Source organism: Mytilus trossulus, unplaced genomic scaffold, assembly GCF_036588685.1.
Source record: "Mytilus trossulus isolate FHL-02 unplaced genomic scaffold, PNRI_Mtr1.1.1.hap1 h1tg000350l__unscaffolded, whole genome shotgun sequence".
Classification (NCBI taxonomy): domain Eukaryota; kingdom Metazoa; phylum Mollusca; class Bivalvia; order Mytilida; family Mytilidae; genus Mytilus; species Mytilus trossulus.
This window is the reverse complement of record NW_026963335.1, coordinates 442,033-468,529: the sequence shown is the minus strand read 5'-3', so window position 1 is coordinate 468,529 and position 26,497 is coordinate 442,033. Positions and strand designations below refer to the sequence as shown.

At 32.5% G+C, this 26,497-nt stretch overlaps 1 protein-coding gene and 1 long non-coding RNA gene across 2 annotated transcripts; both read right to left on the bottom strand.

Moving 5' to 3' along the window:
• Positions 1 to 10,729: 10,729 nt before the first annotated feature.
• LOC134701852 (piggyBac transposable element-derived protein 4-like) lies at positions 10,730 to 11,488 on the bottom strand. The gene has a single exon (XM_063562971.1). It carries the CDS (start codon positions 11,486 to 11,488, stop codon positions 10,730 to 10,732), a length of 759 nt encoding a protein of 252 aa, XP_063419041.1.
• An 899-nt stretch (positions 11,489 to 12,387) lies between these two features.
• On the bottom strand, positions 12,388 to 16,814 carry LOC134701853 (uncharacterized). Its single transcript, XR_010104228.1, has 3 exons — positions 16,721 to 16,814; positions 13,781 to 13,868; positions 12,388 to 13,092 (listed from the first exon to the last, which is right to left on the bottom strand). It is a non-coding gene; the product is annotated as an uncharacterized LOC134701853 (long non-coding RNA).
• Positions 16,815 to 26,497: the final 9,683 nt, after the last annotated feature.

Genomic DNA, 26,497 nt, shown 5'->3' with positions numbered 1-26,497 from the left:
ATTTGTCCAAAATGTATAATCAGTCATTTTTACAGTCTATTTTGTCCTAAATAAGAAGTTAAACATTTTAATGCCAGCTGTATTAAATACAGTGCAAAGCTTTGGCGTTTTGTACAGAAGTCGGATGAAAATAATTAAAAACTACGACAAGTAACGTTACCATTTAACTAAACCGAACACTGTGCGTAACGTCTATACTCTAAGATTGTAACAAAATCATAACATAGTTATAATGTTTATTTCAAAACAATTGACTAAGGCCGTGTTCACACCAAACGTCGTGTACAGTAAACATGTTTACATGTGGTTTAATGTAATCTACACTAGTTTCACATAAGATTTGTCCACATCTATACACCTTGTTTAGTAACCTGTACACAAGATTTGTTCACACTTGTAAACTATATGTCATTTAAATGTTCATTACGTAGAACCGAACTCAAATTTTCAAACAACTTTTCTAGCAGTTAGGGAACGACCATTAGACTTTAAAAAGGGGGGATGGATTTTCCCACACTTTGATTAAAAAAGAAATCGGTTCATACAGATGATTGGAATGAAAAAATAGTCTGAATCCAAAGTTTCCCCATACATTATAGGGTTAAATATTGAATTGGTACCATCCAAAAAATTGAATATTAATTTTCGCGCGAGAAAAATTTCGGACTCAGACCCCCCCCCCCCCCCCTTTTTTTAATTTTAAAGTAAAGTGGTTGCTCCTTTAAGAAAGTCATTTTGGATGATTTGCAGTAGTTTAATGATGCCTCGACTACGCATTAATGACAAAGAAAAAGAATTGCGATGTTAAGGATCACTACATTTCTATCTTTTCTAATTGTTTCAAATGGTATTGTTTCTACAAGTTTGGGTTTTTTTTTGGCAAAAGGAGAAGTTGACATTATTTTTTAATTTCTAATTGTATTTTAACTGATCTGATATTCTACACAAACAAAAAATTAACCTCACCCTTTTTTCAGTAATGCGTTTATGAGTAAACCGTTGTTTAAGTAAAGACCAGTGGCAAATATTTCTGTCAGTGTGTTCGTCCACTCGATTCGGGAAGACCTTTTCAAATGAATAATGTGTTCGGCAATGATGATGAATGAGTCTTGATAAGGGGTTTATGCTACGTTAAGTGTTTTATAACAAATAAATATATCAAGTTTAGACAAATATTTCTGTAAAGAACTTTATTAATAAGTGTTATAAGTATCAATTTTATATAAAAATCGTTTCTTTTTAAATGGAAAAATTACAGTTCGGAATGTCTAGTTTTGTGTACACTGAACCTACACAAGGCCTACATCGACTATCGACTGCGTGTAGACAAAACATGATTTAAACTACATGTAAACATTGAGTTTTATCAATGGGAACGTAATTATGTTTAGTTTATGTGCGAGTTACACTTACACAACACCGAGTTTAGGTCAATGTGAACACGGCCTAACTAGATGTGTCAAAGCGACACGAATGGCCCCGTCTCCAAAAGTTTGAAAATCTGCAATTTCAATTACACATGTGGACACAAACATAATGGTAGTCTCACAAATCAAAAATCAGTTGAAAATCTGGAGGCGTATAGAAATAAAGTCTGTATAACTGATTTTCAACAATTTTCAATAATTTTGGCAAATATTAGCAGAGCAGAACGAAACTTAATCTTGATCTGTAACTCATCATGAGAAACTCGCATACCAAAAATCAGCTCAATACCTAAAAGTATTTAGAAGAAAAGTCTGTATAACTGTGATTGTCAACAATTTATCAAAGTCCATAGCCGGTAATTTCGACAAAAATTAGCCAAGCGGAACAAAACTGAAACTTGATCTGTAACTCATCTTGGTTAACTCACATACCAAAAATCATCCCAATATCTGAAAGAGTTTAGAAAAAAAAGTCCGAATGACTATGCTTATTGACAATTTATCAAAGTTCAAAGCCCGTAATTTCGGCAAACATTAGCGGAGCGGACGAAACTTGAACTTATCTGCAACTCATTATGGTTGACTCACATACCAAACTTCAGCCCAATATATGAAGGCGTTTAGAAAAAACTCCGTATAATGGTTTGTTGTGGAATGACGGCATGACGGAATTTCGGAATTACTGACTAGGGACTTCGTTGCGGGGCCATAAAAAACAATGTGTAGATTTATCTATCATTTGCAGTTTGACACGTATAAAAATTACTTTAGAAGGACTATCAAACTGTAACAACTTACTGCTATATTATATTTCAGATGAAAAGAAATTAATTTTGGCTTGATATGTCGACGTCATTCTATTAAAACGTTTATATTGAAAAAAATAAGTGAAAATACTTCAAGTCATAACGATGTTATTTGGCTGGATTTGCAGAGTTGAATACAAAAGAAAACGTTTTAAATTTAAAGCAATTGTGAAAATCACCCGTCAAAACCTTACATTTGACAGATTTGTGTCTTTTGAAAGTGATGTACAATGTATACCCTTATATTTTACAGTAAGAGTATTTTGCATGCAGTGTTGTCTGATTGTAAATAATATCACCTGTTCCTATTTCTGTATCTGACGACTTTAACATACACACCTGTCCTTACCTATGCTTAAACTATAGTGGCAGTGTTTTTGTCTATTTTAGGAATGCACGCAGCAATCGAATTGAAGTGCTAGCGTACACAGATTTTCTTGGATGCTCGTTACTGCAAACATTGTAATTATCATTAAATTTAGAATGGAAATGGGGAATGTGTCAAAGAGACAACAACCCGAAAATAGAGCAGACAACAGCAGAAGGTCACCAACAGGTCTTCAATGCAGCGAGAAATTCCCACAACCGGAGGCGTCCTTCAGCTGGCCCGTAAACAAATCTATATACTAGTTTAGTGATAATGAACGCCATGCTAAACTCCAAATTGTACACAAGAAACATGATTATGAGATAAAATCCTCACCCTATACCTCTAGACAATGCAGAAAAGTAAACGCATAACAGTACGCAAATTAGAATTCAGTTCAAGAGAAGTCCGAGTCTGATGTCAAAAGATGTAACAAAAGAAACTAAACAAAATGACAATCATACATAAATAACATTAGACTACGTCTAGCAGTTAACTTACATGCCAGCTCCAGACTTCAATTAAACTGATTGAAAGATTATGTCTTAATCATATGAATATCAGACACACTCCTTCCCTTGAGGGGTTTAGTATCATACCATCATAACATATATGAGAAGAACATAGCCCGTGCCATGCCAACAACTGTTTTTTTAAATAAATGTGTTTAGTTCCGATGCAAAGGCCCTGTATTAAGTGAATCAATATTAACACTGAAATATGCAATCTTCAATGTCCTGACAACAGTGTCGTAACTATATCCCTTCTTAATACGTCTACTCAAAGGTTCTGCGGTGAATACTGACATTTTTGTGCTTTCTAAAGAATATTTCCAAAATATATTGGATGTGAAATACCTGAACGTATAAGAAGTCTGCATGTTGAGCTATATTTACGAATGTTGTCTTTATACAATTTAGTAAATGTTTTGACTAGTTTGTGATATCGAGAACCCTGATGTAATAATTTTTCAGTAAAACATTAACTTCTCTCGTTAAAATCTAAAACATTGTTACATACACGAGTGAATGAAACAAGTTGAGATATATAAACACCGTAAGATTGCGACAATGGAACGTATATAGATTATACTATTACTTAAATATATGTACTGTCTATTATGTGTAAAAACACGCTCTTCACATGATATTTTTGTTTTGCTTTGTCTTTGTCTTTTTGTTTTGCCAAAAAGCAATTTCTATATCGTTCATTTGAAGTAAATGTTTTACCTAGTGTTGATGTCTTAGCCACATCATTTATTCTTGGACAAAATAGTTAATCAAGAATTAAATAAACAACCCAAATTTCCCCCTGTGTACATAGTGCAAATCGAGAATTCGCCTCATAAAATAGAATACTAGAATAGTTTTTTTTTATACTTTTCTGGTGCCGGTGTTGATTTACATTTTTTTTTATAAAACTGTAAGTATTGCTTGAATTCTAATATATTGCAACATTTCGCTTACCAACAATGCGTTAATTTGGAAGCAGAATAAAAAGAAGGAAAAAATTACCAAAGGTTATCTGTTCAACAAATCAATCGTGTGTCCTATTCGCACTACTTTGTTCGTTGTGATTGTCTTTTCTTAAATCGATGAATCTTCTTGAAATTAAATAAAACAAGATGCTTTTAATCATATGTTAATATATAATAAATCTATATAGTCTAAATTTTGTTAATATGGGGATGAAGTCCCCAATAACAGTAGAAAATTCAATAAAAAAAAAAAATCGGGAAAATTTCCCGAATTTTTCATTGTACTAATGAACTCAAAATCGTTCAATTTTTTTTTGTCGCCGTTTTGAAATCCCGGACCTGCGCAGAAATCTACAATGTACTTCCTTTTTCCGGTTTTGTTTGTATGAATCTTTGAGTAAAATTTATATTTATCAGTCTAGTATAAATAGGAAGGAACGCAATACCAATTTCATTTTTAATAATTCCTTGATATGAAAAAACGTTCTTTGTTTACATTGCATATGACGTCATAACTTAATTAACGTCACAACTAAAATCCCTAATAACAGAACCAAAATAGGAAACGTTACGGTATTTCCGTTTCTTTTTTTTAACAAATATTTTAGGGGTACCCAACACTAAACCCCATAAAATTCCTGTCGTTTAATTTTTCTTAATTTTTTTTCATTGATAAACTAGGCCAACCTAAACATCTTGTAAAAATTTTAAAAGATTTGAACCATAGGGTTAAAAGATTTGGCAATTCAAATATGGCATCTTTTACATACTAGTATCGGCAAGAATTGGAAGTTTCTGAAATATGGGTATAGGGTTGAATTTGTTAAAAAAATAAAATAATCCTAAATTGATTATAGCATAGCTAATATTGATAGCTGAGGAGAAAATTAGTTCACTGATATCCCCTTCTTGTAAGTTTTGTATTCCGGTTTAAAATATTTGCCAGAACTTTAATAGGGGGTATCAGAATCAGCCCCGAAAAGTGAATGCTGTGCTTCTTGTATTTGAAAAAGATTTTTTTTATTGAAAAAAATGTGTCGTTTAATTTTTTCATAAAACTAATCATTTGGAGTGCTATACTAGTCGGTTGTTCTTGCAATTTGTTTTTTAAAATTTAACCGTTAGAATTTTTGGAATTTAAGTTTAAATTAGGCCCCACCCTCAAATTGGTTCATAAAATAAGAGCAAAATCTATTCAAAAAGTACATAATGGCCATAATTTTGTTCGTCTTTTAAACTAGACCGTAGCTATTTGGCATGTGGATATTTCATCACAGGTTTAAGTGTCTTGCATCATGATGACCTTTGTGTGACCTTCAAATGTGACCTCAAGGTCAACTTTATTGGTGTTTTTCCGTGAAAAACACAACCATGTAGGCCATAACTTCTTTGCCTTTTGACCTAGGCCTTACATCTTTGGCATGTGTATGTACAAATGTATCATCATGAGGTGAAGTGCCTTCTAAAAATTTTAACCTTCATATGACCTTGAACTCTTAAGGACGATAATTGTGCTTTTTTGGTAAGAAACACATGTACAGGCCCTAACTTTCATGTAGTTATAAATTCATATTTATTTCAAAAAATCATATAACACAAGCTTTAATCGACCATTCAACAATATAGACATATTTTATGACATTTAAAGCCATTCAATGCACACGGAATACATATAAATGGACATGTAGTCACATACAATTGTTTGAAAAGGGAATCGTATCTATTGAAACGCAGTGTATGTACTTAAATACTCAACTGACAGCTAAGTGAAAACTTACTAGGAATCAAACAATAGGAGGAGTTATGCCAAATAACTATATACCAATAATGGGACAGACGGACAGGGGTACCCCCCCCCCCCCCCCAAACCGACAATCAGTTGCAGGGGGAACAAAAGGATGTAATTGATTTTTGATTTGAGATACGAGCTGTTGAAATTAAAAGCATGACACACCAAAAATACACATGATACATAGGCAAAAGCTTTAAAGTTGGCAGATGCTTTACATGATCAGGATTTCAATTTATTGGTCGTTTGGCCAGATTAAAAAAATATACGATTCAAAACATAACGTCAAAACCATTGGTGCAAAGAATTACGGCTTATGAGAGATGAAATAGAGCTGACTGTGCAAAATCCTTTTACTGTTAAATCAGGTTCGTTAAACATAGACCTTGTTTTAGTATTTCTGCAGAGGTTTATATGACAAATAGATACAACTGATTTTTAGTTAAAAGCACGACAGTAACAAGTTTCACATTATTTCTGGGCCCCTTATTATGATAGAGAATGATACATGACTCTATTCAGTAATAATCTTGAATTGAGACTTGAAAATAAACATTTTCAATTGTCCCTTGCAATAACACCACACGTACTTTCTTTATATATTTATTTCAAAATTTCATTTGATAAAAAAAAATCGGAAAGATACACAAACATGACAATGGAGCAACAAAAGAAAATAACAAATTTTGCTATCCATTCGAAATTGAAATTTGATAAAGCGAAAATAACATGTTCTATTTATATCATACATGTGTAGTTTCAGTTTCAACTATGATTCTAAATATAGACTTTACTTTCCCTAAAATTGCGGACGGAATAGAAGACACCCGTTAATTTTCTACACATGTCGAGATAAAGGTTGGAAAAAGATACTAGAAAGATATAGTTTTTTTTTATTCAGATGAATTAAGAAAGCAAAAATATATGTTGTGTTTTTTGGACTGAATGAGATGTTTTTTCCTTCTTTTTGCCTTGTTCCGTGACATGTTAATGATGCACTGGTGGTTGATTATCCCTCTGGATATCTCTAAAATTTTTACATGAATATAAATCATTCAATAAAATATTCAATTGCACTTTAAATAATATGACAGCAATTATAAAATCATGAATTATTCGTAATCTTTTTTACATTACTTCATGTATTACTAAGGCCATATAGTGTATTTTATTTAGAAATACTAGTTTCGTTTAACAAAAAAAAAATATGAGAAGTCAATTCAGTTTTGATTTAATCAATTTGATAAGAAGATCTACGAACATAAGCATTGTGTAATTGTCCAGGGATTCTTATTTTTTGGGTTAAAATTTTATTGTCGGAGGGACCTACCATTTTAGAGGAGGGTAGGAGGGGTCCTGATCCCGAAATCCCGGCTTAAAAACACGAAATCCTGAGGTCCCAAATTTAAATAAATTTAAATCCCGACATCCCGATATTCGAAAAAAGAATTTTTGGATCTCGAAAGGGTCAATCCCTAAATCTTGACCTTAGAAACAGTCGATCCCGGAGTCTTGATAAAGGCCCTATCCACCCTCATTTGAGGAGAGGGCTTGGATGAAATTTGAAAAAGGCAAGACAGGCTTTGGAAGAAACAAAGGCAGGATCAGTAATTTAGCATAACAGGATGACAATTTATGAAAACAATTTCAGTAAACTAATGAAAAATACAGGTCAGTAAAGAATAAAAAATAAAAAAATGCAGGACAATATAATGATGAGTTCAACTATAAAACAAAATGCAGGACAAAGTTTTATAAATCCTAGCCCTCCCCCTTTTAAAATCAAATGGTAGCATCCTTAGTCTTTTTGCACTAAATTTTATTTTATTTCAGACATACATGTAACGTAAGGGTATCCAAATTGCACCTAGTACCCAAATTGCACCTATTTAGCAAAAATAGCAACGGAAATCTTACAAGATTTCCTAAAGACTAAACAATTTGTATTTTTATTATTTGATATTATGCACATCTTTCAAAGTAGGTAAAACTATTTAAATATGCACAGAACGTTCACAGTATTTATCAACAAATGAAGTGTTTACTGAAAAAGCAAAATGTACTGAAACGTCGCCATGCGACGTAATCAAAACGTCATCTTTTTAAAAGGAGCAAATACAATATGTTACAAGTATCAATTCTTAAAAAATAATAATAGAAAGCATGGACTAATATCCAAATGTTCAAAATATTTAAAGAAATTAATCAAATGCTCTGTTATTAGACTTTTGACAACATGGATGCAATTTGGGTACTCCTCACTTCAGAATAATTGATGGTTTGGAGGTCAGTTTAGACCAATTTTTCTATGATTCCATATGGATTAAAAATCAAATTGGTGTACCTATATAATAAAGAAGGATAGGGCTACAAAATAAACACATTAAGGACATTTATTTCTGGATGATAAAAAAAACGTAGGTGAAAAAACTGTCAAAATAGGGGCAATTTGGGTACCGTCACGTTAGGCATTGCCAAGTAAAAAACGAAAACAGTTATGGTCCCTTCTCTTTCTGTTTCCCTCCTTTTCTAACGTCCTTGTTTTCTTTTGGTAAATTTATTTCACTTTGAAATGTTCCTATTATGTCTCATTGATGGTTCATTTATTGAAAATGATTAACTTTAAATGATTTTTAAAGATTAAATGAATAACAAAGGGTGTACAGCAGGTATTCTGTATTCAGCAGGTCTTAGCAATAATGTAAACATTCTTATCATGATCTTTTAAAAGCTTGCTTATTGCACATAATTTTAAAACGCAGCAAAGAATCAGACTATGAGTAAGAGTTATCTTTTCTTAGGTGTTCTGTACCCCCTTAAGTTACAAAAAAATAATTTATACAGACTTCGTCCCCATTCACAGGTAATGCCTGCCTCATATTATATAATCAAACTTTATTGATCAAATAAGTTTTAGACAATTTGTGATAGTGTTTTACAAATTTTAACATAAAACCCTTTCCTGCATTGAATTGAACAAGGTGGAATAAGTAAAATTCTAACATGACGTCCTTCAAACGCTTTGAGTACACACCCGTGGTAAAATATGTTCCGATCGTACTTCCACGTCATATGTTTTTTTATGAATGAAGTACCCGACGTCATAGAATGATGACGTTATAATTTAAGCAATTTACGGGAAAATACACGCTTCTGATACCGAAAAACATCACAACAAGGAAACGTAAACAAACGATGCTCAAATGAGGTATACAAGCCCATTTTTTTATACATAGAAGACATATAAGTAAATTATCATTAAAATTCATCTAAACCAGTCCGTAACTATATCTATATTTATTTATATCAGTTTAAACAGAAATTAAGTGAAGAAAATTTATATATATAATACATGATATAGGAGAAATATATATTTTTTTCATTAATATATTGGAAGTTACCTCTTCTATATGCACCACTAGGGAAAGACTTTTCATATATAACCATAGTTGGCAGAACATTCCCATCAGCTGATGTACATACAGCAGCTGTTGTGTGCTTTGAAGTTGTTACCATTTTTGTATAAGAATGGGATGATTTTGGTGTACAAACTTTATCTATCAGTGTGACAGTGGATTTTCCAAATCCTGTTTCATCCATGTTGAAAATGAATTGTCCTTTGTCAAATATACCTGAAAATTTACAAAGTTGCAGTTGTAATAGGAACAATCTGAAATGTGTTTTTTAAATACATGTATGTAGGTTAATGTGACCTAATTATAGTCTTTTTTTTAACGTTTTCTGTGCCATGGGCCGATTTTAGGCCGATTTGTATAAACTACGTTGACTGCCACGGGCCGATTTTCGGCCGATGTTTTTTTTCTTGACGTCGAACAATAGGTTTCAGTGACGTCGCTTTTTTTGTGTACTGTGGGAGGGGCTACGGCACGTTGCTAAGTTGCATGAAAAGTGCTTTCAATTTTTCATTAAGCCGCGTTGGCCATACTTTTATGCAATTTTTAATTTGTTTTAATTTGTGTGGATTTTCTGCTGATTTTTCTTTTTTGTATTGTATAAAAAAAAAAATCAAAGAAATATTACAGTTTCACTAAATAATGATAGCAGTCGAAAAACCAATTTTGATGCACTGCATGCGCAACTTTTATGGAATAATGATTCTTCAGAAGTACGCTGAATCGAAATCAAACAATACAAAAAGCATAAAACATTCAATGAGCGAATTCCAATCCAAATAGAATGACCGATTAAAATCAATTTAAAAAAAAACAAATACCATCAAGAAATAGGTCAAATAGGGTAATTTCAAAAGTGCTTGTCATGCTCCTGGTACAGAGACATCTTTATTTGAGGGATGAGAATTCGATGCAATATACATGACTAATTTATGTAATTGTAGTGGGTTGTCTGAACACCTGCTATAAAATAAAAACATTTGATAAGAAACAAAAAATGTATTTTAATCATGATTCAACACATAAATGGTTGCCTTTACATTCCCGGTGAACACCTTTTCCGCAAACTCGACATACAGTCCTACTCCTCCTTCGACCCCCGTAACCATTTCTGTCTGAACATACATCGCAATCTTTTTCTCTGTGACCGGGCAACTTTCTGATCCCGCTTTTGTTCTTATTTTGTCTATTGTCGTCTTGGTTTTCGTTTCTTAGCACCATGTGATTTTTAGCGAGATCCTCTATCAGTCTTTGTGTGAAGGATAGTCTCGACAATTTCGGATTATCGGAAGTGTTTTCTTTATAAATAATGTATGCATTTATTACCATACGGTGCATAAGATTAAAAACAACCTTTTTCCAAACCTTTAAAGTTTTTCGTCCATCATTGTAACTCTCTGTCATCATGTCAGCCAAATCTACGCCCCCATAAATTTATTATACGAGCAAATCAAAGCCGGTTTATCATTTTCTTGTGTGCTGCTTTAGAAAAAGAGGATATGATTCTAACTGGTTTTCGACCATTCCTTTCTTTATATGCACATAACAGAATTCTTCCTTGTCTAATATAAATGCTCTCCTTTTCCTGCAAAACAGGATTCTTGATTGTGTTTGGCATTTGCCGATTAGCGCGTAATGTTCCAGTGAACAATGTTCCTTTTGCTAAAAGCTCTTTAGCCAGATTAATTGAGGAGAAAAAACTGTCAGTAAATAAATGATAAGCTTTGTTAAACAATCCTGCGGCATCTAACAGTTTGTTGACTACGTAAGCACCCTGTAACATTCCTTGTGGTGTTGGGTCATATTGTTTGCCTTTGTAAACACTGATTTGACAAATATAGCCACTGACGGCCTCGGCTAATACCCAAAGTTTGACTCCAAATTTTGCCGCTTTTGAAGAAATATATTGTATTATTGATGACCGGCCTTTAGATGCGATTAAGCTTTCGTCAATACTTAGGTTCTGTTTTGGAATGTAATGGTGTTTCGACTGTCGATTAAAAAGATCAACAAAGCACTGAAATGTTGATGTAGGTGAATAATTATCGTCGTTCCGATTCGGTATTGTATTATTATCTACGATATGAAAAAATTTCAAAATGCTCTGAAATCGATTTCTAGAAAACATGTTACGAAACCAAACAGTATCCTGACTTTTAAATTTGGTGTTCCAATATTCTGTAATGGATGGTTTACGTATGAGGCCCATGTTAAATATTACTGATATAAATCCTTTCATCTCATCTAAAGTTACAGCACCAACTTTAAACCAGGAATGAAGACGCGAAAATCTTCTTATAACAGTCTCCGGGACAAGTTTGCAATTCCGCTGAGTGCAAAAGTTGTCACCTTAATTTTTGGAGTTAAGTAAAAACAAAGTTAATAACTTGGTTGGTATTGGTTCCCTGGTATTTGTCCTAAAAATTTTGGCTCTAGCACCACTGTTGAAAAAGTTATGCCCCTTTTTTCAACAATTTCCTCAGAGGAAAAGTACTTTTCCTCAAGGGAAATCAAATTTCCCTGAAGGAAAAAGATTTTTCCTCAAGGGAAATTGTTTTTTCCTCAAGGGAAAAGGATTTCCCTTAGGGAATTTGCTGCATAATTATTTCCTTTGAGGAAATAATATTTCCTTAAAGGAAATTATTTTTCCTTAGAGGAAATTATTTTTCCTTAGAGGAAATTATTTTTCCTTAGAGGAAATTATTTTTCCTTAGAGGAAATTCTTTTTCCTTAGAGGAAATTTGCAGCTTCAAATTTTCCTTCGAGGAAATTTGCAGCTTCAAATTTTCCTTTCAGGAAATACTTTTTCCTGTGAGGAAATTTGTAGCTTCACATTTTCCTTGGAGGAAAATTCAAGACAACAACTTTCCTCTAAGGAAATCATTGTTCTTCAAATTTCCTCTAAGGAAATTTCTGAACATCAAATTTCCATTAAGGAAATGTTTTTCCTTATTTTTACTTGTTAAACATTTCTTCACTACACCATGTATACAAACAGTATGAATATAATTATTAAAAGACTGTATAATTGATGCAAATGATATTTAAAACTTTAATAAATGTTTGACTCAACATTTAAATGACATTGAAAATAATACAGTCTGACTGTTTAGATCTAGGTATTGTTTATACTTTTTATATAAATTTAACTTTGATTTATAATTTTTTTTGAGCAAATGCTTCTGTTTTCTTTGTAAATGTTTCAATGCGATACATTAATAAGCAACCAATTTGAATGTCATTATATCATTTGTGGTGTTCTAAAGAATTTGTTTATATATTTGCAGATTAAATAATAAAATATAAAACACTTTTCGTGTTATTTTAAATTAGAATTTCTTCTGTTTCAGCTTGTGTACAGTTATTCAATCCACTATGTAAGAATTCAGTGAATACATTATTCCATTCACTAAACAATTCCCTTCAATTCTAAGAGAAATCATTTTTGCAAATTGTTCTTCAATGATCTTCTTCTGTATATTTGATATGAGGGAGCAATGTAAATGAGTGGATCAAACTGGTGTTCCTTTTTTCAACAACAAAATAGTATTTGTTCTGCATTCTCCTTTCTTTTGATTAAGATATGTTGTTGCTTTTATGCAATAGTGTTTTTGTGTAACTATGATAGAACTCCATTTTGTTTTATATGGTCATTATCATGTGATAATGTTGAAATTTCCTATTTCTTTTTTGCAGGAAAGCACACATTCCATTTCAAATTAATCCAATTATGCACTATGTAAATAAATTTCAACTTTAAGTTTCCTCTTCAGTAATGACCTATTGGTCATGAAAACCAAGATGTCTGATCACCTATAAATACACAAAATAAACAAATAAAATGTTATAAATGGAGAGAGAAACAGCAATAAATGTTTTTCATGTGTATCTTTCCTTATTAAAATACATTAAGTAAACTTGAACTCGAGAAAAATAAATAACTGCGATGTAGACTAGAAAGTATAAAATGCCAAATAAAGTATTCACGAAAAATTAGTTAATTTAGAGTAGTCAAGTCCATGTTTGCAGGAAATTTACATCATTGGTTGTCTGCTGGAGAGTTGTCTTATTGGCAATCATACCACATCTTATTTTTATATAACCTTGCCATATTCCTATTGTGCCTGTCCAAAGTTCAGAGCCTGTAGCTTTTGTCAGTTTAGTCTGACACTAAAATTTAGTGGTTGTTGTTGATTCATACCGGTCATATTTATTTTTTGTAATTTATTTTGTTATAAACTAGGCAATTTGCATGATTAGTTTTACAGTTTGGATTGTTTCAATGTTTCATCTTTAGGTCTTTTATAGCTGCCTACTTTGACTATAGTATAGGGTATGGATTTTCTCATTATTGAAGGTCATCACAGGCCTACAATTGCTTTCTCAAAGCCATGATAGTTTTCATATTCAATATACCACATCTTTGAATTTTTATAGTAATCATGATACTAGTAATCATCTTTCAAGTTCAATAACTTTTTAAAATTAAAAGGTGCCTTACCATTTAGGTTTAGTTGGCTTCTGCAAATTTTACATTGCCTATCATTTCTGCTGTATATTATTTCTCTGTATCTTCTATAGTTCTTGTCCTATACATAAAAGAGTAAAAGTTGAATGACATCTTGCATCAATATTTGTTTCTGTTTAATGTACATTTATATGTATATTAATGTGTGTTTAATAAAAATCTAAACCATGAGTGCTTGATAAGCTTCTTGCCCTTATAGCTGGTCTTTTAGCTTTAAATGAATTTTATTGATCAACTGAAAAAACTATGAGCACTGCGCAAATAAGACCCCAGCCCTCCAAAAAAAACAAAACATGCACAAACAGTGGTATTCATTGACATAAAACATGTATATAATTTGGCTCAATTTATAGATCTCTCAAGTGAATATAAGTTTAAGGCTGCGATTTTTTTAACAAATACATTTCTAAAACCTTTCAAAGATTTTGAAAATGGACAAATTTTAAATAACTTTGCAACAACTAAAGTTCCTTAACTCTGCATCTTATAAAAAAATATACATGATAAATAGGGAATGATACTCCAATTGCATATTATTCAAAGTTTTAAAGGAACATAACTGAAGAACGGTAAAAGTTTTACTACCAAAATTTGAAATTGATCTGATTAAAATTGTGATAAAAAGTATTGTTTTAAAGTTTAATAAAATTTGGTTGAGGGAAACTTAAGTTAGAAGGTCGAAACAATTTTTTCCATTTCTAAAGAACATAACTATAGAATTTAGTAAAAGAGACACTACCAAAATTCAAACTTAATCTGTATTTTGTGGTGATAAGCAAGGTATTGATTTCATAACATTTGGTTGAGACAAACTAAAGTTTAGAAAACAGGAAACCAAAAATTCAGCATATTTTCCCCATTTCTAAAGGGGCATAACTCTGATACTCTAGTACAGTAACACTGACATCACCAAAATTCAAACTTGATCTGGGTATTGTGATAACAAGCTTTTGTAAAAGTTTAATTGAATTTGGTTGAGGCAAACTAAAGTAATGTAAGAGAACAAAAAACAACTTTGGGACAGACGGACAAACGATCAAGTGTTAAACATTATGCCCCCTCCACTTTGGGTCATAATAATAAAAAGGGTGTTTATGTCAAGATATAAAAACAATTCACCAAAGTTTCATAAAAATTTGTGAAAGCATTCTTGAGACTATCCTAATCCCAAGTCACGATAGTACAATGACATAAATCAGATTTTTTTTTTAAATTAAAAGGAAAATTATCATGTTTATGTTATACAAAAATAATTCACCAAGTTTCATGAAAATTGCTCAAAGCATTATTAATAGTATACGTACTGGAAAATCCCCCCTTTCATGAATAAAAATTTTAAATCCCTAAAAATTAAAAAGGACCTTAATTATCATGATTATATGTGACTTGTTATTTAAAATAACAAAAAAAACAAAGGCAATAAAAGAGAAACTGACAATGCCAAGGCAAAGCATAAGATGCAGAAAAGAAAAACAAAACAATACAAAACACTAAGCAACACCAACATCACCAAACAACTAGTGTTGAATTAATGTGCTTAGTCAGTCAGTGAGAGTTCACAGATCCTGACCTACTATATCTATGCTTAAAAACCTAAAAACCATATAGTTCTAAACATATTTTGTAAATTTATACAGACTTGATTAACAAGCGAAACTGCGAGCTACTGCTCACTATTGATACCCCCGCCGCAAGTGGATAATATAAATACTAGTGTAAAAATATGCAAGTTTTCGGTAAACAGGAAGTTGTCGAGTGATGAATCTGAAAACGCATCACACGGTATAGCTGACTTATATAAATCCTGAAACCAAATTTCAGAAATCCTTGTATTGTAGTTCCTGAGAAAAATGTGACGAAAATTTTCAACTTGGCTATCATGTGTAAAATCATACAAGTGTTCGGTTAACAGGAAGTTGACTAGTGATCAATCTGAAAACGCATCACACGGTATAAATGACTTTATAGATAAACCCTAAAAACTAAATTTCAGAAATCCTTGTATTGTAGTTCCTGAGAAAAATGCGACGAAAAATATTCATGGGACGGACTGACTGACTGACGGAAGGACTGACAGACAGAGGTAAAACAGTATACCCCCCTTTTTTGAAAGCGGGGGTATAAAAAGTTGTCATAAATAGCATAGACACCTTTGAGTTTTGAGAACCACATGTGTTAATTGTACGGGTATAATCATTGATAATCATGCACAAGATTGACTTTTAAAAGCCTATATATTGAAATTTTCTGAAAATATTGCATGCATTTATTAATATGACCAATTTCAAGAAATGCACAAAGATGCGAGATGATTTATATAATTGTAATTTCAAGAATTTACAGTAAAGGCTTTTATCCCCACTGCATTTTGAACTTTTTCTTATTCAGGAGCCAGAAGTTATGGCCTTTGTGACCTTTGTATGATTTTTATTTTAGTTTCTTTTTTTTGTATTGAAGAGTTTAGTATGACGTCCATTATCACTCAACTAGTATACAATTTTGTTTAATGGCAAGCTAAAGCATGCCTCACAGGCACGGATCCAGGGGGGCTGAGGGTTGGACATGTTGGAACCCCCCCCCCTTTCTTTACTGGACGATCAATGCATTTGAATGGGGACATGTAGTTTGACACCCCCTCCCTCCCCCCCCCCCCAAATTTGTCCTGGGTTAGGAACCCCTTTATATGACTCAGGATCCACCCCAGTCTCAGGTTTTGGGATTTTCTCGTTGCAATGAAGACCCATTGGTGACCTATGGCTGTTATCTGCTCTTTGGTCATGTTGTTATCTCTTTGATACATTCCCCATTTCCATTTCAATTTTCTTTTCAGTTCTATTATAAATATTAGAATCGAGTTTGGCGCGTTTACAAAAATATAATTGTCTTTGCTGACAGGGGAGTATGTGTGCATACCAATATTTAAATTTTCTAGGCCTTCTTTTTGAATATTTTGTGCATTTCTTGGTAAAATATTGTCAGACCTCGAGTGCTGTTGTTTTACAAAAACGGTCAAGTAATGTAGGGGAAAGAAACGAACTAAAAAGATCAAAATAAGCCATAACTAATGGGGGTCTCATTGGGGGTTCTGTTCACGGATCCCGCTTAGTTACTATTTATTTTTTTCGATTCCCGCATGATGCCATTACGCTTACACTATATAAGTGAACAATTCTGATATTTTTGTAATTTCCCATGTCCCGCCAGGCCCGTAGCCAGGAATTTCCAAAGGGGGGTTCGTTTGACTCACAAACTCGACTTTAACAGTCACAATTCGAACAGAACATCGACTGTAACAGTGCCTATTAGTTTTCAAGGGGGGTCGTCCGAACCCCCCTGGCTACGGGTATGCCCGCTAAACTTCATTTCGCGTTTTCACGGCACAATAATTTGAGGGAGGATATATAGGACCTTTGTCGGGACTCCGGGATCGGGTGTTTAATTTCGGGACCTCGGGATTTCGTGTTTTTAAGCCCGGGATTTCGGGATTTCGTGTTTTTCAGCTGGGGATTTCGGAATCAGTACCCCTCCTACCCTCCCTCATAATTTGACTTTCATGTGTCACGTTTACAAAAAATACGCCTCGACAATCCCGAGTCCCGCTCAGACCCCCTTATACATACATAAAGAATAGTTTACTATGTAGTCAGTAGTCGGGTCAAATACACATGTATATACTTTTAGACGACCTTAGATTCATTTCACAGCGAAAATACTCATTAATATTGAACATTTTAGATGGTCTTAGATCACTTCACATTTAGATTTTATAACTTTTAAAATTAAGACGCTGACCATATAGATTTAAAATCATTTAATCGAAAGATGATTATTTGTCAATAACCAGAGACATCTGTAACCAGGTACTGCATTTTTTTTGCATGCGTCAAGAAACAGTTAAAAGTTAAACTTCTCTTCTTGACTTTTTAATTAGTCTGTATACCGGACCTCTTCTCTATTTTGGGATTGAAAAAAAAAAATCTAACGTTAAAAATGCGGTTTTGAGCCTATTTCTTCTTTTTAATTTGGTAACACGTTAAGCCATTAGTGACACTAATATGGTATATTACCAATAATAAGGCCATATATTTCGGTGTGTAGAAATACCGCAAAAGACTTCTTAGTGCACTAAGAAGAAAGTTTTTGCATTAAGGACACTAAAACGATGTTTTAAGATCACAGCGAGCATGAATATAAGAGGATATGATTAAAAACCTCATATCTATAAAGTTAAGTATCAATAGATTTTGTAATTTTGAAGTTAAATGACTTTTTAATAAACGCGTGCCACTCGCCACGTGACCAACGGTTTATTGCAGATTCCCGAATCGTCATGTTCAATCAACCTAATCCAATAAACAATTGTCTTGTGATCGTTACTTATTGATTAATCAATGGTTGTTAACCTAACGGTTTAGCGTGGTATAATTTCAAGTTTATAAAAGAAAAAGAAAAAATAAATTTTGTGTTTTAAAACTTTGCCTTTGTTATATATATTTAGTTTTTAAGGAAATTGCTATGCAAGCTTTTTTTTTAATTAACGAACTCTATTTTGAGATACAAATTGAGAAACAAAGGCTTTTGATATTTCATTTCCTTACTAACAACACAAGAGTTCACATACTATCATTATTCCTTGAAAGACATTTGAGAGTATGTGGTGTCCATGGGGTTCTTCAAAATCCGATTACAGAAGTAATATAGAAAAACTCCAAGAGGTAAAATTATTTTACGTTTTAAAAAGAGAATTATAAAATAAATCATAACTGTCTTCTATGAACGATAACTTTAAACTGGTGTCAATGCTTTTTTTTTAACAATTCATATGTATTTCAACAGTTGAAGATGAATACCATTTTATTTTATAATGTAATAAGCACTATGGGCAGGCGCGGATCCAGAACTTTAAGTGGGGGTTTGGGGGGAGGGGTTATGTGAGAAATGTTTAGAACACTAGAGGAGTTTTCTTGTTATACCAAACCATATGTTTTTCAATAAATGGCACACTTTTTGTTCATCCGGCATATGGTTACTCTAAATAAACTTTTAAGTATTAATTCTATAAGATTAATTATTTAATCGAAATATTGATAAATGGCATAGTTCCTGACATTAGAAAAATGAATGAAGTATTGGCAACTGGACGTTAAGCAACCAAATATCAATCCTCACTTTTCCGTGAAGTGTTCACAATTATTTGTCTTTTTAAAATTAAAAGGATGAAAAAATCCCAAACTGAAATGAGTTGAAAATACGCAGACAGAATAAATACGGCAAAAACAAACAAATGAAAAAAAATAGAGAACAATTTGAAATACCATATACTAGTACATGTTTAATCAGTATACTAGCAGACTATTCACGGTTCAAGTTTGAGCGAACATGAATTTCTACCGATTATACTAAAGGTGACAATCAACTTTTGAGGCACGTGTCGAGAAAACATTATAGAAAAGATATAATTTAAAATTATGAAAGGAGTAGGTCCGGTTAGGACCGATTTTGGCCTCAAATTTCAGGTTCATCTGACGAAAGATTTTGACCACTTTTGAAACACTTAAGTGTCTATTTTATTTGATTCTATTAGTGTATGTGGAAGATTTTCACTGATTTTGTCATTAAAAACGATCCGATTTAAGCTCAAATATGAAAAATCCACCAAATATGCCGGAAAATGTCACTTTTCAGATGGTTTTTGCCATTTAACATGACTTTATGGTGCCAGTACCCGATATATGTGCCATGTATTGTCAAAAAAAGCCCATATTTATGAAGCTATAGCATTCTACTGTCCAAAAAATAACTAAAAGTTTACTTTTAACAATTTTTTAAAACTGCTATATTTTGGGGCCAAAAAGGTGTCTTAACGGACCTTCTCCTTTTATAAAGTCTATTTCTATATGCCATATCCTTTGAGCCAGTTGTATCATTCCATCAGGTCCTAAGTGCACATTTTTGTTCTTAGTGCACTAAGGAGGTCCTATGCGGTGTTTCTACGGACCCCATATATTTGAAGCTGTTCAAAATTCTGTACATTATAGGTACGTGTATCAGATCGGACAATTATTGTCATATATATAAAAAGAATTACTGTATTAGTTATCTAGTATGAAATATGTCCACTGGACCGACCGTGCAAGTGCTATATATATTATATCATGTATATAGCCAGTCAATATTAAAAAAAGATGTGGTATGATTGCCAATGAGACAACTATCCACAACAGACCAAAATGACACAAACATCAACAACTATAGGTTACACAAGGTCGTTAAAAACTTCCATTTGTTGTTGTCCACTGAAAATAAGCTCATAAAACACGAATCCCCGTTTACTCAATTTCACCTTTATTTTTTAATATTTCTTTATCTTTTTCTTTTGATTTTATCATATCTTTTTTGTGAAATATTTTGTGTGGTCGAACATGAAATTGCCTCCGATGCTACAAAGAAAATTAGTTTAATTTCATCTGTTGCAATATATGCTAAGTACTACACGTGGACAGGATGTTCCCCAGAAAATAAGTTATACACACCCCGATATAACCCCGAGGGCACACGCTACTGTCATATGGAAAATTACTGGGTCACCTGTAAGATGGTAATCAGCCATGCAACTAATTAGGTTACTGACCATGTCACTTCAATTTAAAAAGTTTATCGTTAGATATCAAAATGATAAATTCATTTTTAATTAAAAATTTAAGAACTAAAAGATTTATCATTATAATGAAGTGAAATAATTCAACCAAACTCGCATAAAGATTAATATACACATATTTTTTTAATCTATGCCGGAAAGAATTGAAAAACTGTATTTATAATTTTTAATTTGTTTTATAGAAATCTGTGTAGATCTCATGAAATGGAACTCACGCATGCCTAATTAAGATTTTTAAATTTATTGAAAAATATAGCAAAAATTTAGGTTTGATATCAAGGATTTGTATAGTTAACTATACAAATCCTTGTTGATATTAAATTAAAGTTACCTTTCCGCGCTGTAATTTATTTGATATGACATGAATCAAGCAATTTTTTGGGGGATTTATGCATGGGTTTGTCCATACAACGTATAAAAAAAGAAGTGTATGTTATTAGTATTTCACATGCCTTGTTTTCGCCTTGAAGCTCATTATTCAGAGTGTTTCAGACAAGATGATGAAAATAACGTGCAAGATACTTTTTTTGATTATCGTGAAGAGACAATTTAAATTCCCATTCCTCCATGCACTCTACCCCTGTTGAATTGTATATTTATAATTCCTCGTGCTTTTAATTAGCCCTCCCCCTTTCGTGGTTACCGTAAGGCGTTATGCCAACAAATATCCGAGGCTTGATTTACATGTAAAAATCATGGGCGGATCTAGCCATGATAAAGGAGGTTCCAATTACTTGTCTCCATTAAATAAGGGGTGTCATTGCCGCTGGGTTTCTGTTACCCCACCCTTTTCATATAATTTAGATTTCAAAAGTGTATCATACCTTATTCATATATTGTGTAGGTTAAAATGTTATCTTTTCCCATAGTGTTTGCGTTTTGATTGGTGTGTAATGCAACAGTGCAATACCTAAGTGTCAAAAGAATGTTTTTCCCGACCTGTTCACATATTTTTAAGGTTCCTCTGAGACTACTATGTGTTATAGTAGTCTCAGGGTTCCTATATTAAAAGTTTAAACATTTCCTGATGCACAGGTAACATATTCCGACGGAACGTCCTATCACCTTGTATATTATAGGAACTTGAGAGGATTCCCGAGATTATCATTTATGCAATGATTGCTCACAAAAAGCTAGGGGAGTCCAACCCCGGATTCCATCCCCTTCGACCCGCCACAGAATACAGATATAATTGATAAGTATATATACATACACCACATCTTCCTATGTCTATATAGCTGATTTACCGTAAATAACTGCGAGAAAATGAATAAAACACAAGTTGATAATTGTCTCTTCTCTGCTAATTTTAATGTGCATGCAATATTCACTCTGATTTACTTGTGAGACCACCGACACTAATAATAATCATGCGCGTAGCTACGTTTACGTCAAAACGCCCGGGCGTACACTTGAATTTGGTAAAAAAAAATATTTTCATATAAATAAAAAATAAGGGAATTGGGTAACAGTACATCAATCTTTTAAGTCTCTCTCCAATGGCTTGTAAATGCGAATAAAAGTGACGAAAATTAGTATCATATTATTTCTGTCAAATTCTAAATCTACCGTTAATTCTATACTCTCGCTCCTTTATTTTATTTTTACAGCAATTCATTATGAGCTAAGATTTGATATGTGGTTTTCATTTTTTGTCGAGCCATTGACATTTATATCGCGAAAGTGAGCTATTTTGATTGCAAATTTCGTCGGCGGTGCCAAAATGATAACTATGTATATACATGCAGGTTCATTATGTTGTTTTAGTTTTAAGATATCAATAACTTTGTCAAACATTTGTGAAATTTTACGGTAGCTGGACAAAAACTGTTTATGCCCAAACGAGTATCCAGAGCATAATGACGAAATTGTATATGATTAGTTTTCACATTTTTTATAGAAAAAAAATGATTACTTTTTGCACTTACAGTCTAACGTTAAAATCTATTACATATCAGTTACTTTGTTGAACCTTCGTCGAATTCAATTAAACTTCCTTAACGTGTTTTTTTTTCATAGTCAATTTCAAAAGCCAATTTATTTTCGTTCATTTTCAGATTTTACGCATTTAAGTCAGACGATCTGGCCACCGTTAAATAACATATTGCACAAAGAGGCAAGCTTTCAAATACTTGTAAGACCTACATTATATGCAGAAGCCATCGCTGTGCTAGGTTCAATTTTCAGATGAAACCATTTTACGAAAGAAGTCGAGAACACTTTTTTTCGATTGATCCATCTTGTTTTCATAAAGTAAAATAATCCTTAATGAAAGACCACGTATACTGCTTCGGTAATGATTGAAGGTTATCCACGGCTCCCTTTAATCATATTTTAAGGTAAATGGTTTGGAAGCGTTTCGTTTACTCCAAATTAAGCCAAAGACCGTCATTGTATTCTGGATAGATTTTAAACACAATAAATAGATTAAACATAAAAAATAAATTACTTTGAATCTAAAAAATGTTGTTATTGATGAGTTTTCAATGACAGGAATTTTATGACAAACTTCCGGAGGCTTGTCCCTGCTTATCAACTTCCAGCAGGTTCTTTGGCCTGGAACCGCTTGGGCCGTTAGGCCCTTTTCCGAGGTTCGGGCGTACACGTAAAAATGACCTAGCTACGCCACTGATAATTACCTACAAAATAATAAGTGCTCCTTTACTGGGAAGGACATTTCGGATCCGATCAATTTATTGGTTCCATTCCCCCATTCTACACTTCTCCTCAGAAAAAAATGCCTTGCAATGCGTCATAATTATCTGGACTACTAACTTCCTTCCATATAACTTCGAAAACAGACAATAATCTATTTCATTGGATGAGATTGGGCTCACGGATTTTTTAATGGATTGGTAATTTTTATTTATAGCACAAGTTTACCAAACAAGATTAATCACATTTTTCACCCTACAACTGTACAAATCAAATGGTTGCCTCCTGACTGACTTACACCTACACTAGCTAAAAACATATTCATATGAACATTTGGTATCATTTATTGTGTGTGACAACTCTTCATCAATGACCTGAGTGAAAGGTTGACGGGCGGATCCAGAACTTTTCATTGGGGGAAGGGGGGGATCAGATGGGAGCTGTTTGCCTCAGTCATGTTTCTGTGATTCCCTATATAATCAACAAAATTTTTCACACAAAAAGGGAGGCAGGGATTTCTCCTTAATAAGAAATCTCTATTTTCAGCAAAAGCTCATATAAATTTGCCTTTTGAAGAACTGGAATTAATATGAGACGGCTAATGATTTTCAAAAAGTCATCTTTTTAAGATTGGCAAATACAATATATTATAAGTATCCATTTCGTAAAATATGAATAGTAAGCATGGACAAATATCCAATTGTTCAAAATATTTGAAGAAATTAAACAAAAGCTCGGTTATTAGACTTTTGATGATGTAAATTTAAGCATGGATGCAATTTGGGTACTCCTCATTACAGAATCATGGATAGTTTGGAGGTTGATTCAAACACATTTTTTATTGACTCAATATGGACTAAAAATTAAATTGGTGTACCTATATGACAAAGAAGGATAGGGGTACAAAATAAACACAGTATGGACATTTTTTTCCTGATCATAAAAAAACGTAGGTGAAAAAACTGTCAAAATAGGTGCAATTTGGGTACCGTCACGTAAGATCCAAATTTAAAAAGCTATTTTTTTCAATATTTAAATAATGTAGGATCAAATTTATACTTGTATGTAGTTGAAATTGTTAGCTTTAACAGAGACATATATACACATGTGTATATATGTCTCTGGCTTTAAACATTAAAACAATGAACACCCAAAATTTAAACATAAGAGTGACCATGTAGTCTTTATTAATGTATGCTATTGTTATGAAACTAGGTCATTGTAGGTAAACTGTCATCTACTAAGTATTCCCTTATGTCATCTATGTAATCAAAATATTGGCGACGAATATCACTATTTGTGTGTTTGTTCACATCCTAGTATATCACTTATTAGACAAAATCTTGTACCTAATTATTACCTACAATATCCCTCAAGGCAAAAATTGATCGGTTTACTCTCATTTTGCAACATAAAGGTGTATAGGAAAGTATGTACTTTCCTTAGAAAGATTACTTATTTTTTGAAGATGCAATTTTTATACATTTATATATATTTATGTACTCACAATCACTGATAAATAAGAAAGAATTCTGTACATATGTAATCCTTCAAACTCAATAGGTAATATATAAAATGTATATACGTTTCAATGTCATGAAAATCACGTGCTATTATCGTACACTACTCTGCTGTCGATTTATATGTATACTTTATTATGTTTTGACCTCTTGTACACGTTCGTGTCTGAGGAAATAAAATATTTTGTCTTGTCTTAAATCTTTGTTCCCAGTCACCCCAAGTTTGATTTAAATTAGTCAATTATATCTACTCTATTAGCATGATAAGGTCTCTATTTTTGATAGTTAATAACTTGCAAATTAAAATCATACTACTCCCAAATTTATATTTCTTTAAATATTATGGATGAAATAGCAAGTAAGAGATGAAATTAAATTGGATGAAATGTGGCATTTATTTTTGTTAAAGTAGTATGTCTGATGTTGTCAAACTTAATTATAGACCCTTAAGGGGCGGATCAAGTCATTTTAAAAAAGTGGTGGGGTGGGATTCTAACCCAGGACAAAAGGGAAAAAGGGAGGGGGGTCCAATTACATGTCCCCATTCAAATGCATTGATAATCCAAAAAAAGGGGGATTCCAATCCCTTGAACCCCCCTCTGGATCTGTGCCTGCCCTTTAAAAATAAAATGATCCTTATTTTGAGTTAAAGCTTATAAGTTTTTCTTTAATGCTTCTCAGGGGCGGATCCAGCCATTTTCAAAGGGGGGTTCCAACTATATCTCCCATTCAAATGCATTGGTCGGTAAAAGAAAAGGATTCCAACCCTCGAATCTATGGTCAGGTTGTTGTCTCTTTGATACATTCCCTTTTTCCATTCTCAATTTTATCATGTAGTCGTCGTTGTCCCAGGACATTTAGTTTCCGCTTAATTACTTTAGTACAAGTTAATAGAAATCTGTGAAATTCAAACACAAGGTTTGTGACCAGAGTTTTTGTTCAGAGTTTAGGAATAACATGAATTAGGGGCCAAACTGGCCAATATTAAACTTTGTTTGATTTTATATAAAATTAATTTATTGGAGTTCTTTGATATGCCAAATCTAACTGTGTATTTAGATTCCTAGTTTTTTGGTCCTGTTTAAATTCGTCTACCTTAAGGTCCAAAGGGTCCAAAATTAAACTGATTTTGATTTTAACAATATTTAAATTCTTGGTGTTCAGATTAATATGCTGAATCTGAATATTTACTTAGATTTTTTTTATTATGGGCCCAAATTTTAAGTTGGTCCAAATCGGGGTCCAATATTTTACTTTGTTTGATTTCAACAAAAAATGATTATATGGGGCTCTCTGATATGCTGAATCTAACCATTCGTTAAGATTTTTTATATTTTGGCCCATTATCAAATTGGTCCACATTGAGTTCTAAAGGGTCCAAAATTTAACTTTATTTGATTCCATAAAAAAATGAATTATTGGGTTCTTTGATCATGTTGATATGCTGCATCTAACCATGTATTGAGATTTTGAATATTGGACCATTTTAGAGGTTAATTGTCAATTTAATTTTTTTTAAGTTCTTGGACCACATTCATTCTGTGTCAGAAACCTATGCTGCATCAACTATTGAATCACAATAAAAATTTAAAATTCAGAGTTGTATCGAGCTTGAATGTTGTGTCCATACTTGCCAAAACTGTTCTGGGTTCAATCTGTACGTTTGTATCAAGCTGAGCCATGCATATCATTTTTATTGGTTATTTATATATTAATTTGAAATTTTGACGAGTGAGACACATACAGATTATAGTGTTAACAATATTTCAGAGTTTAACGTAGTCAAGCGAAACAAATTATAGAAGAATAGTTCAATCATGTCTTTTTTGTCAAATGAAAAATTAGTACGAACACAAA

Excerpts from the sequence above, each read along its gene's own strand:
- LOC134701852 (XM_063562971.1), bottom strand. The coding sequence starts at position 11,488 with ATGGGCCTCATACGTAAACCATCCATTACAGAATATTGGAACACCAAA.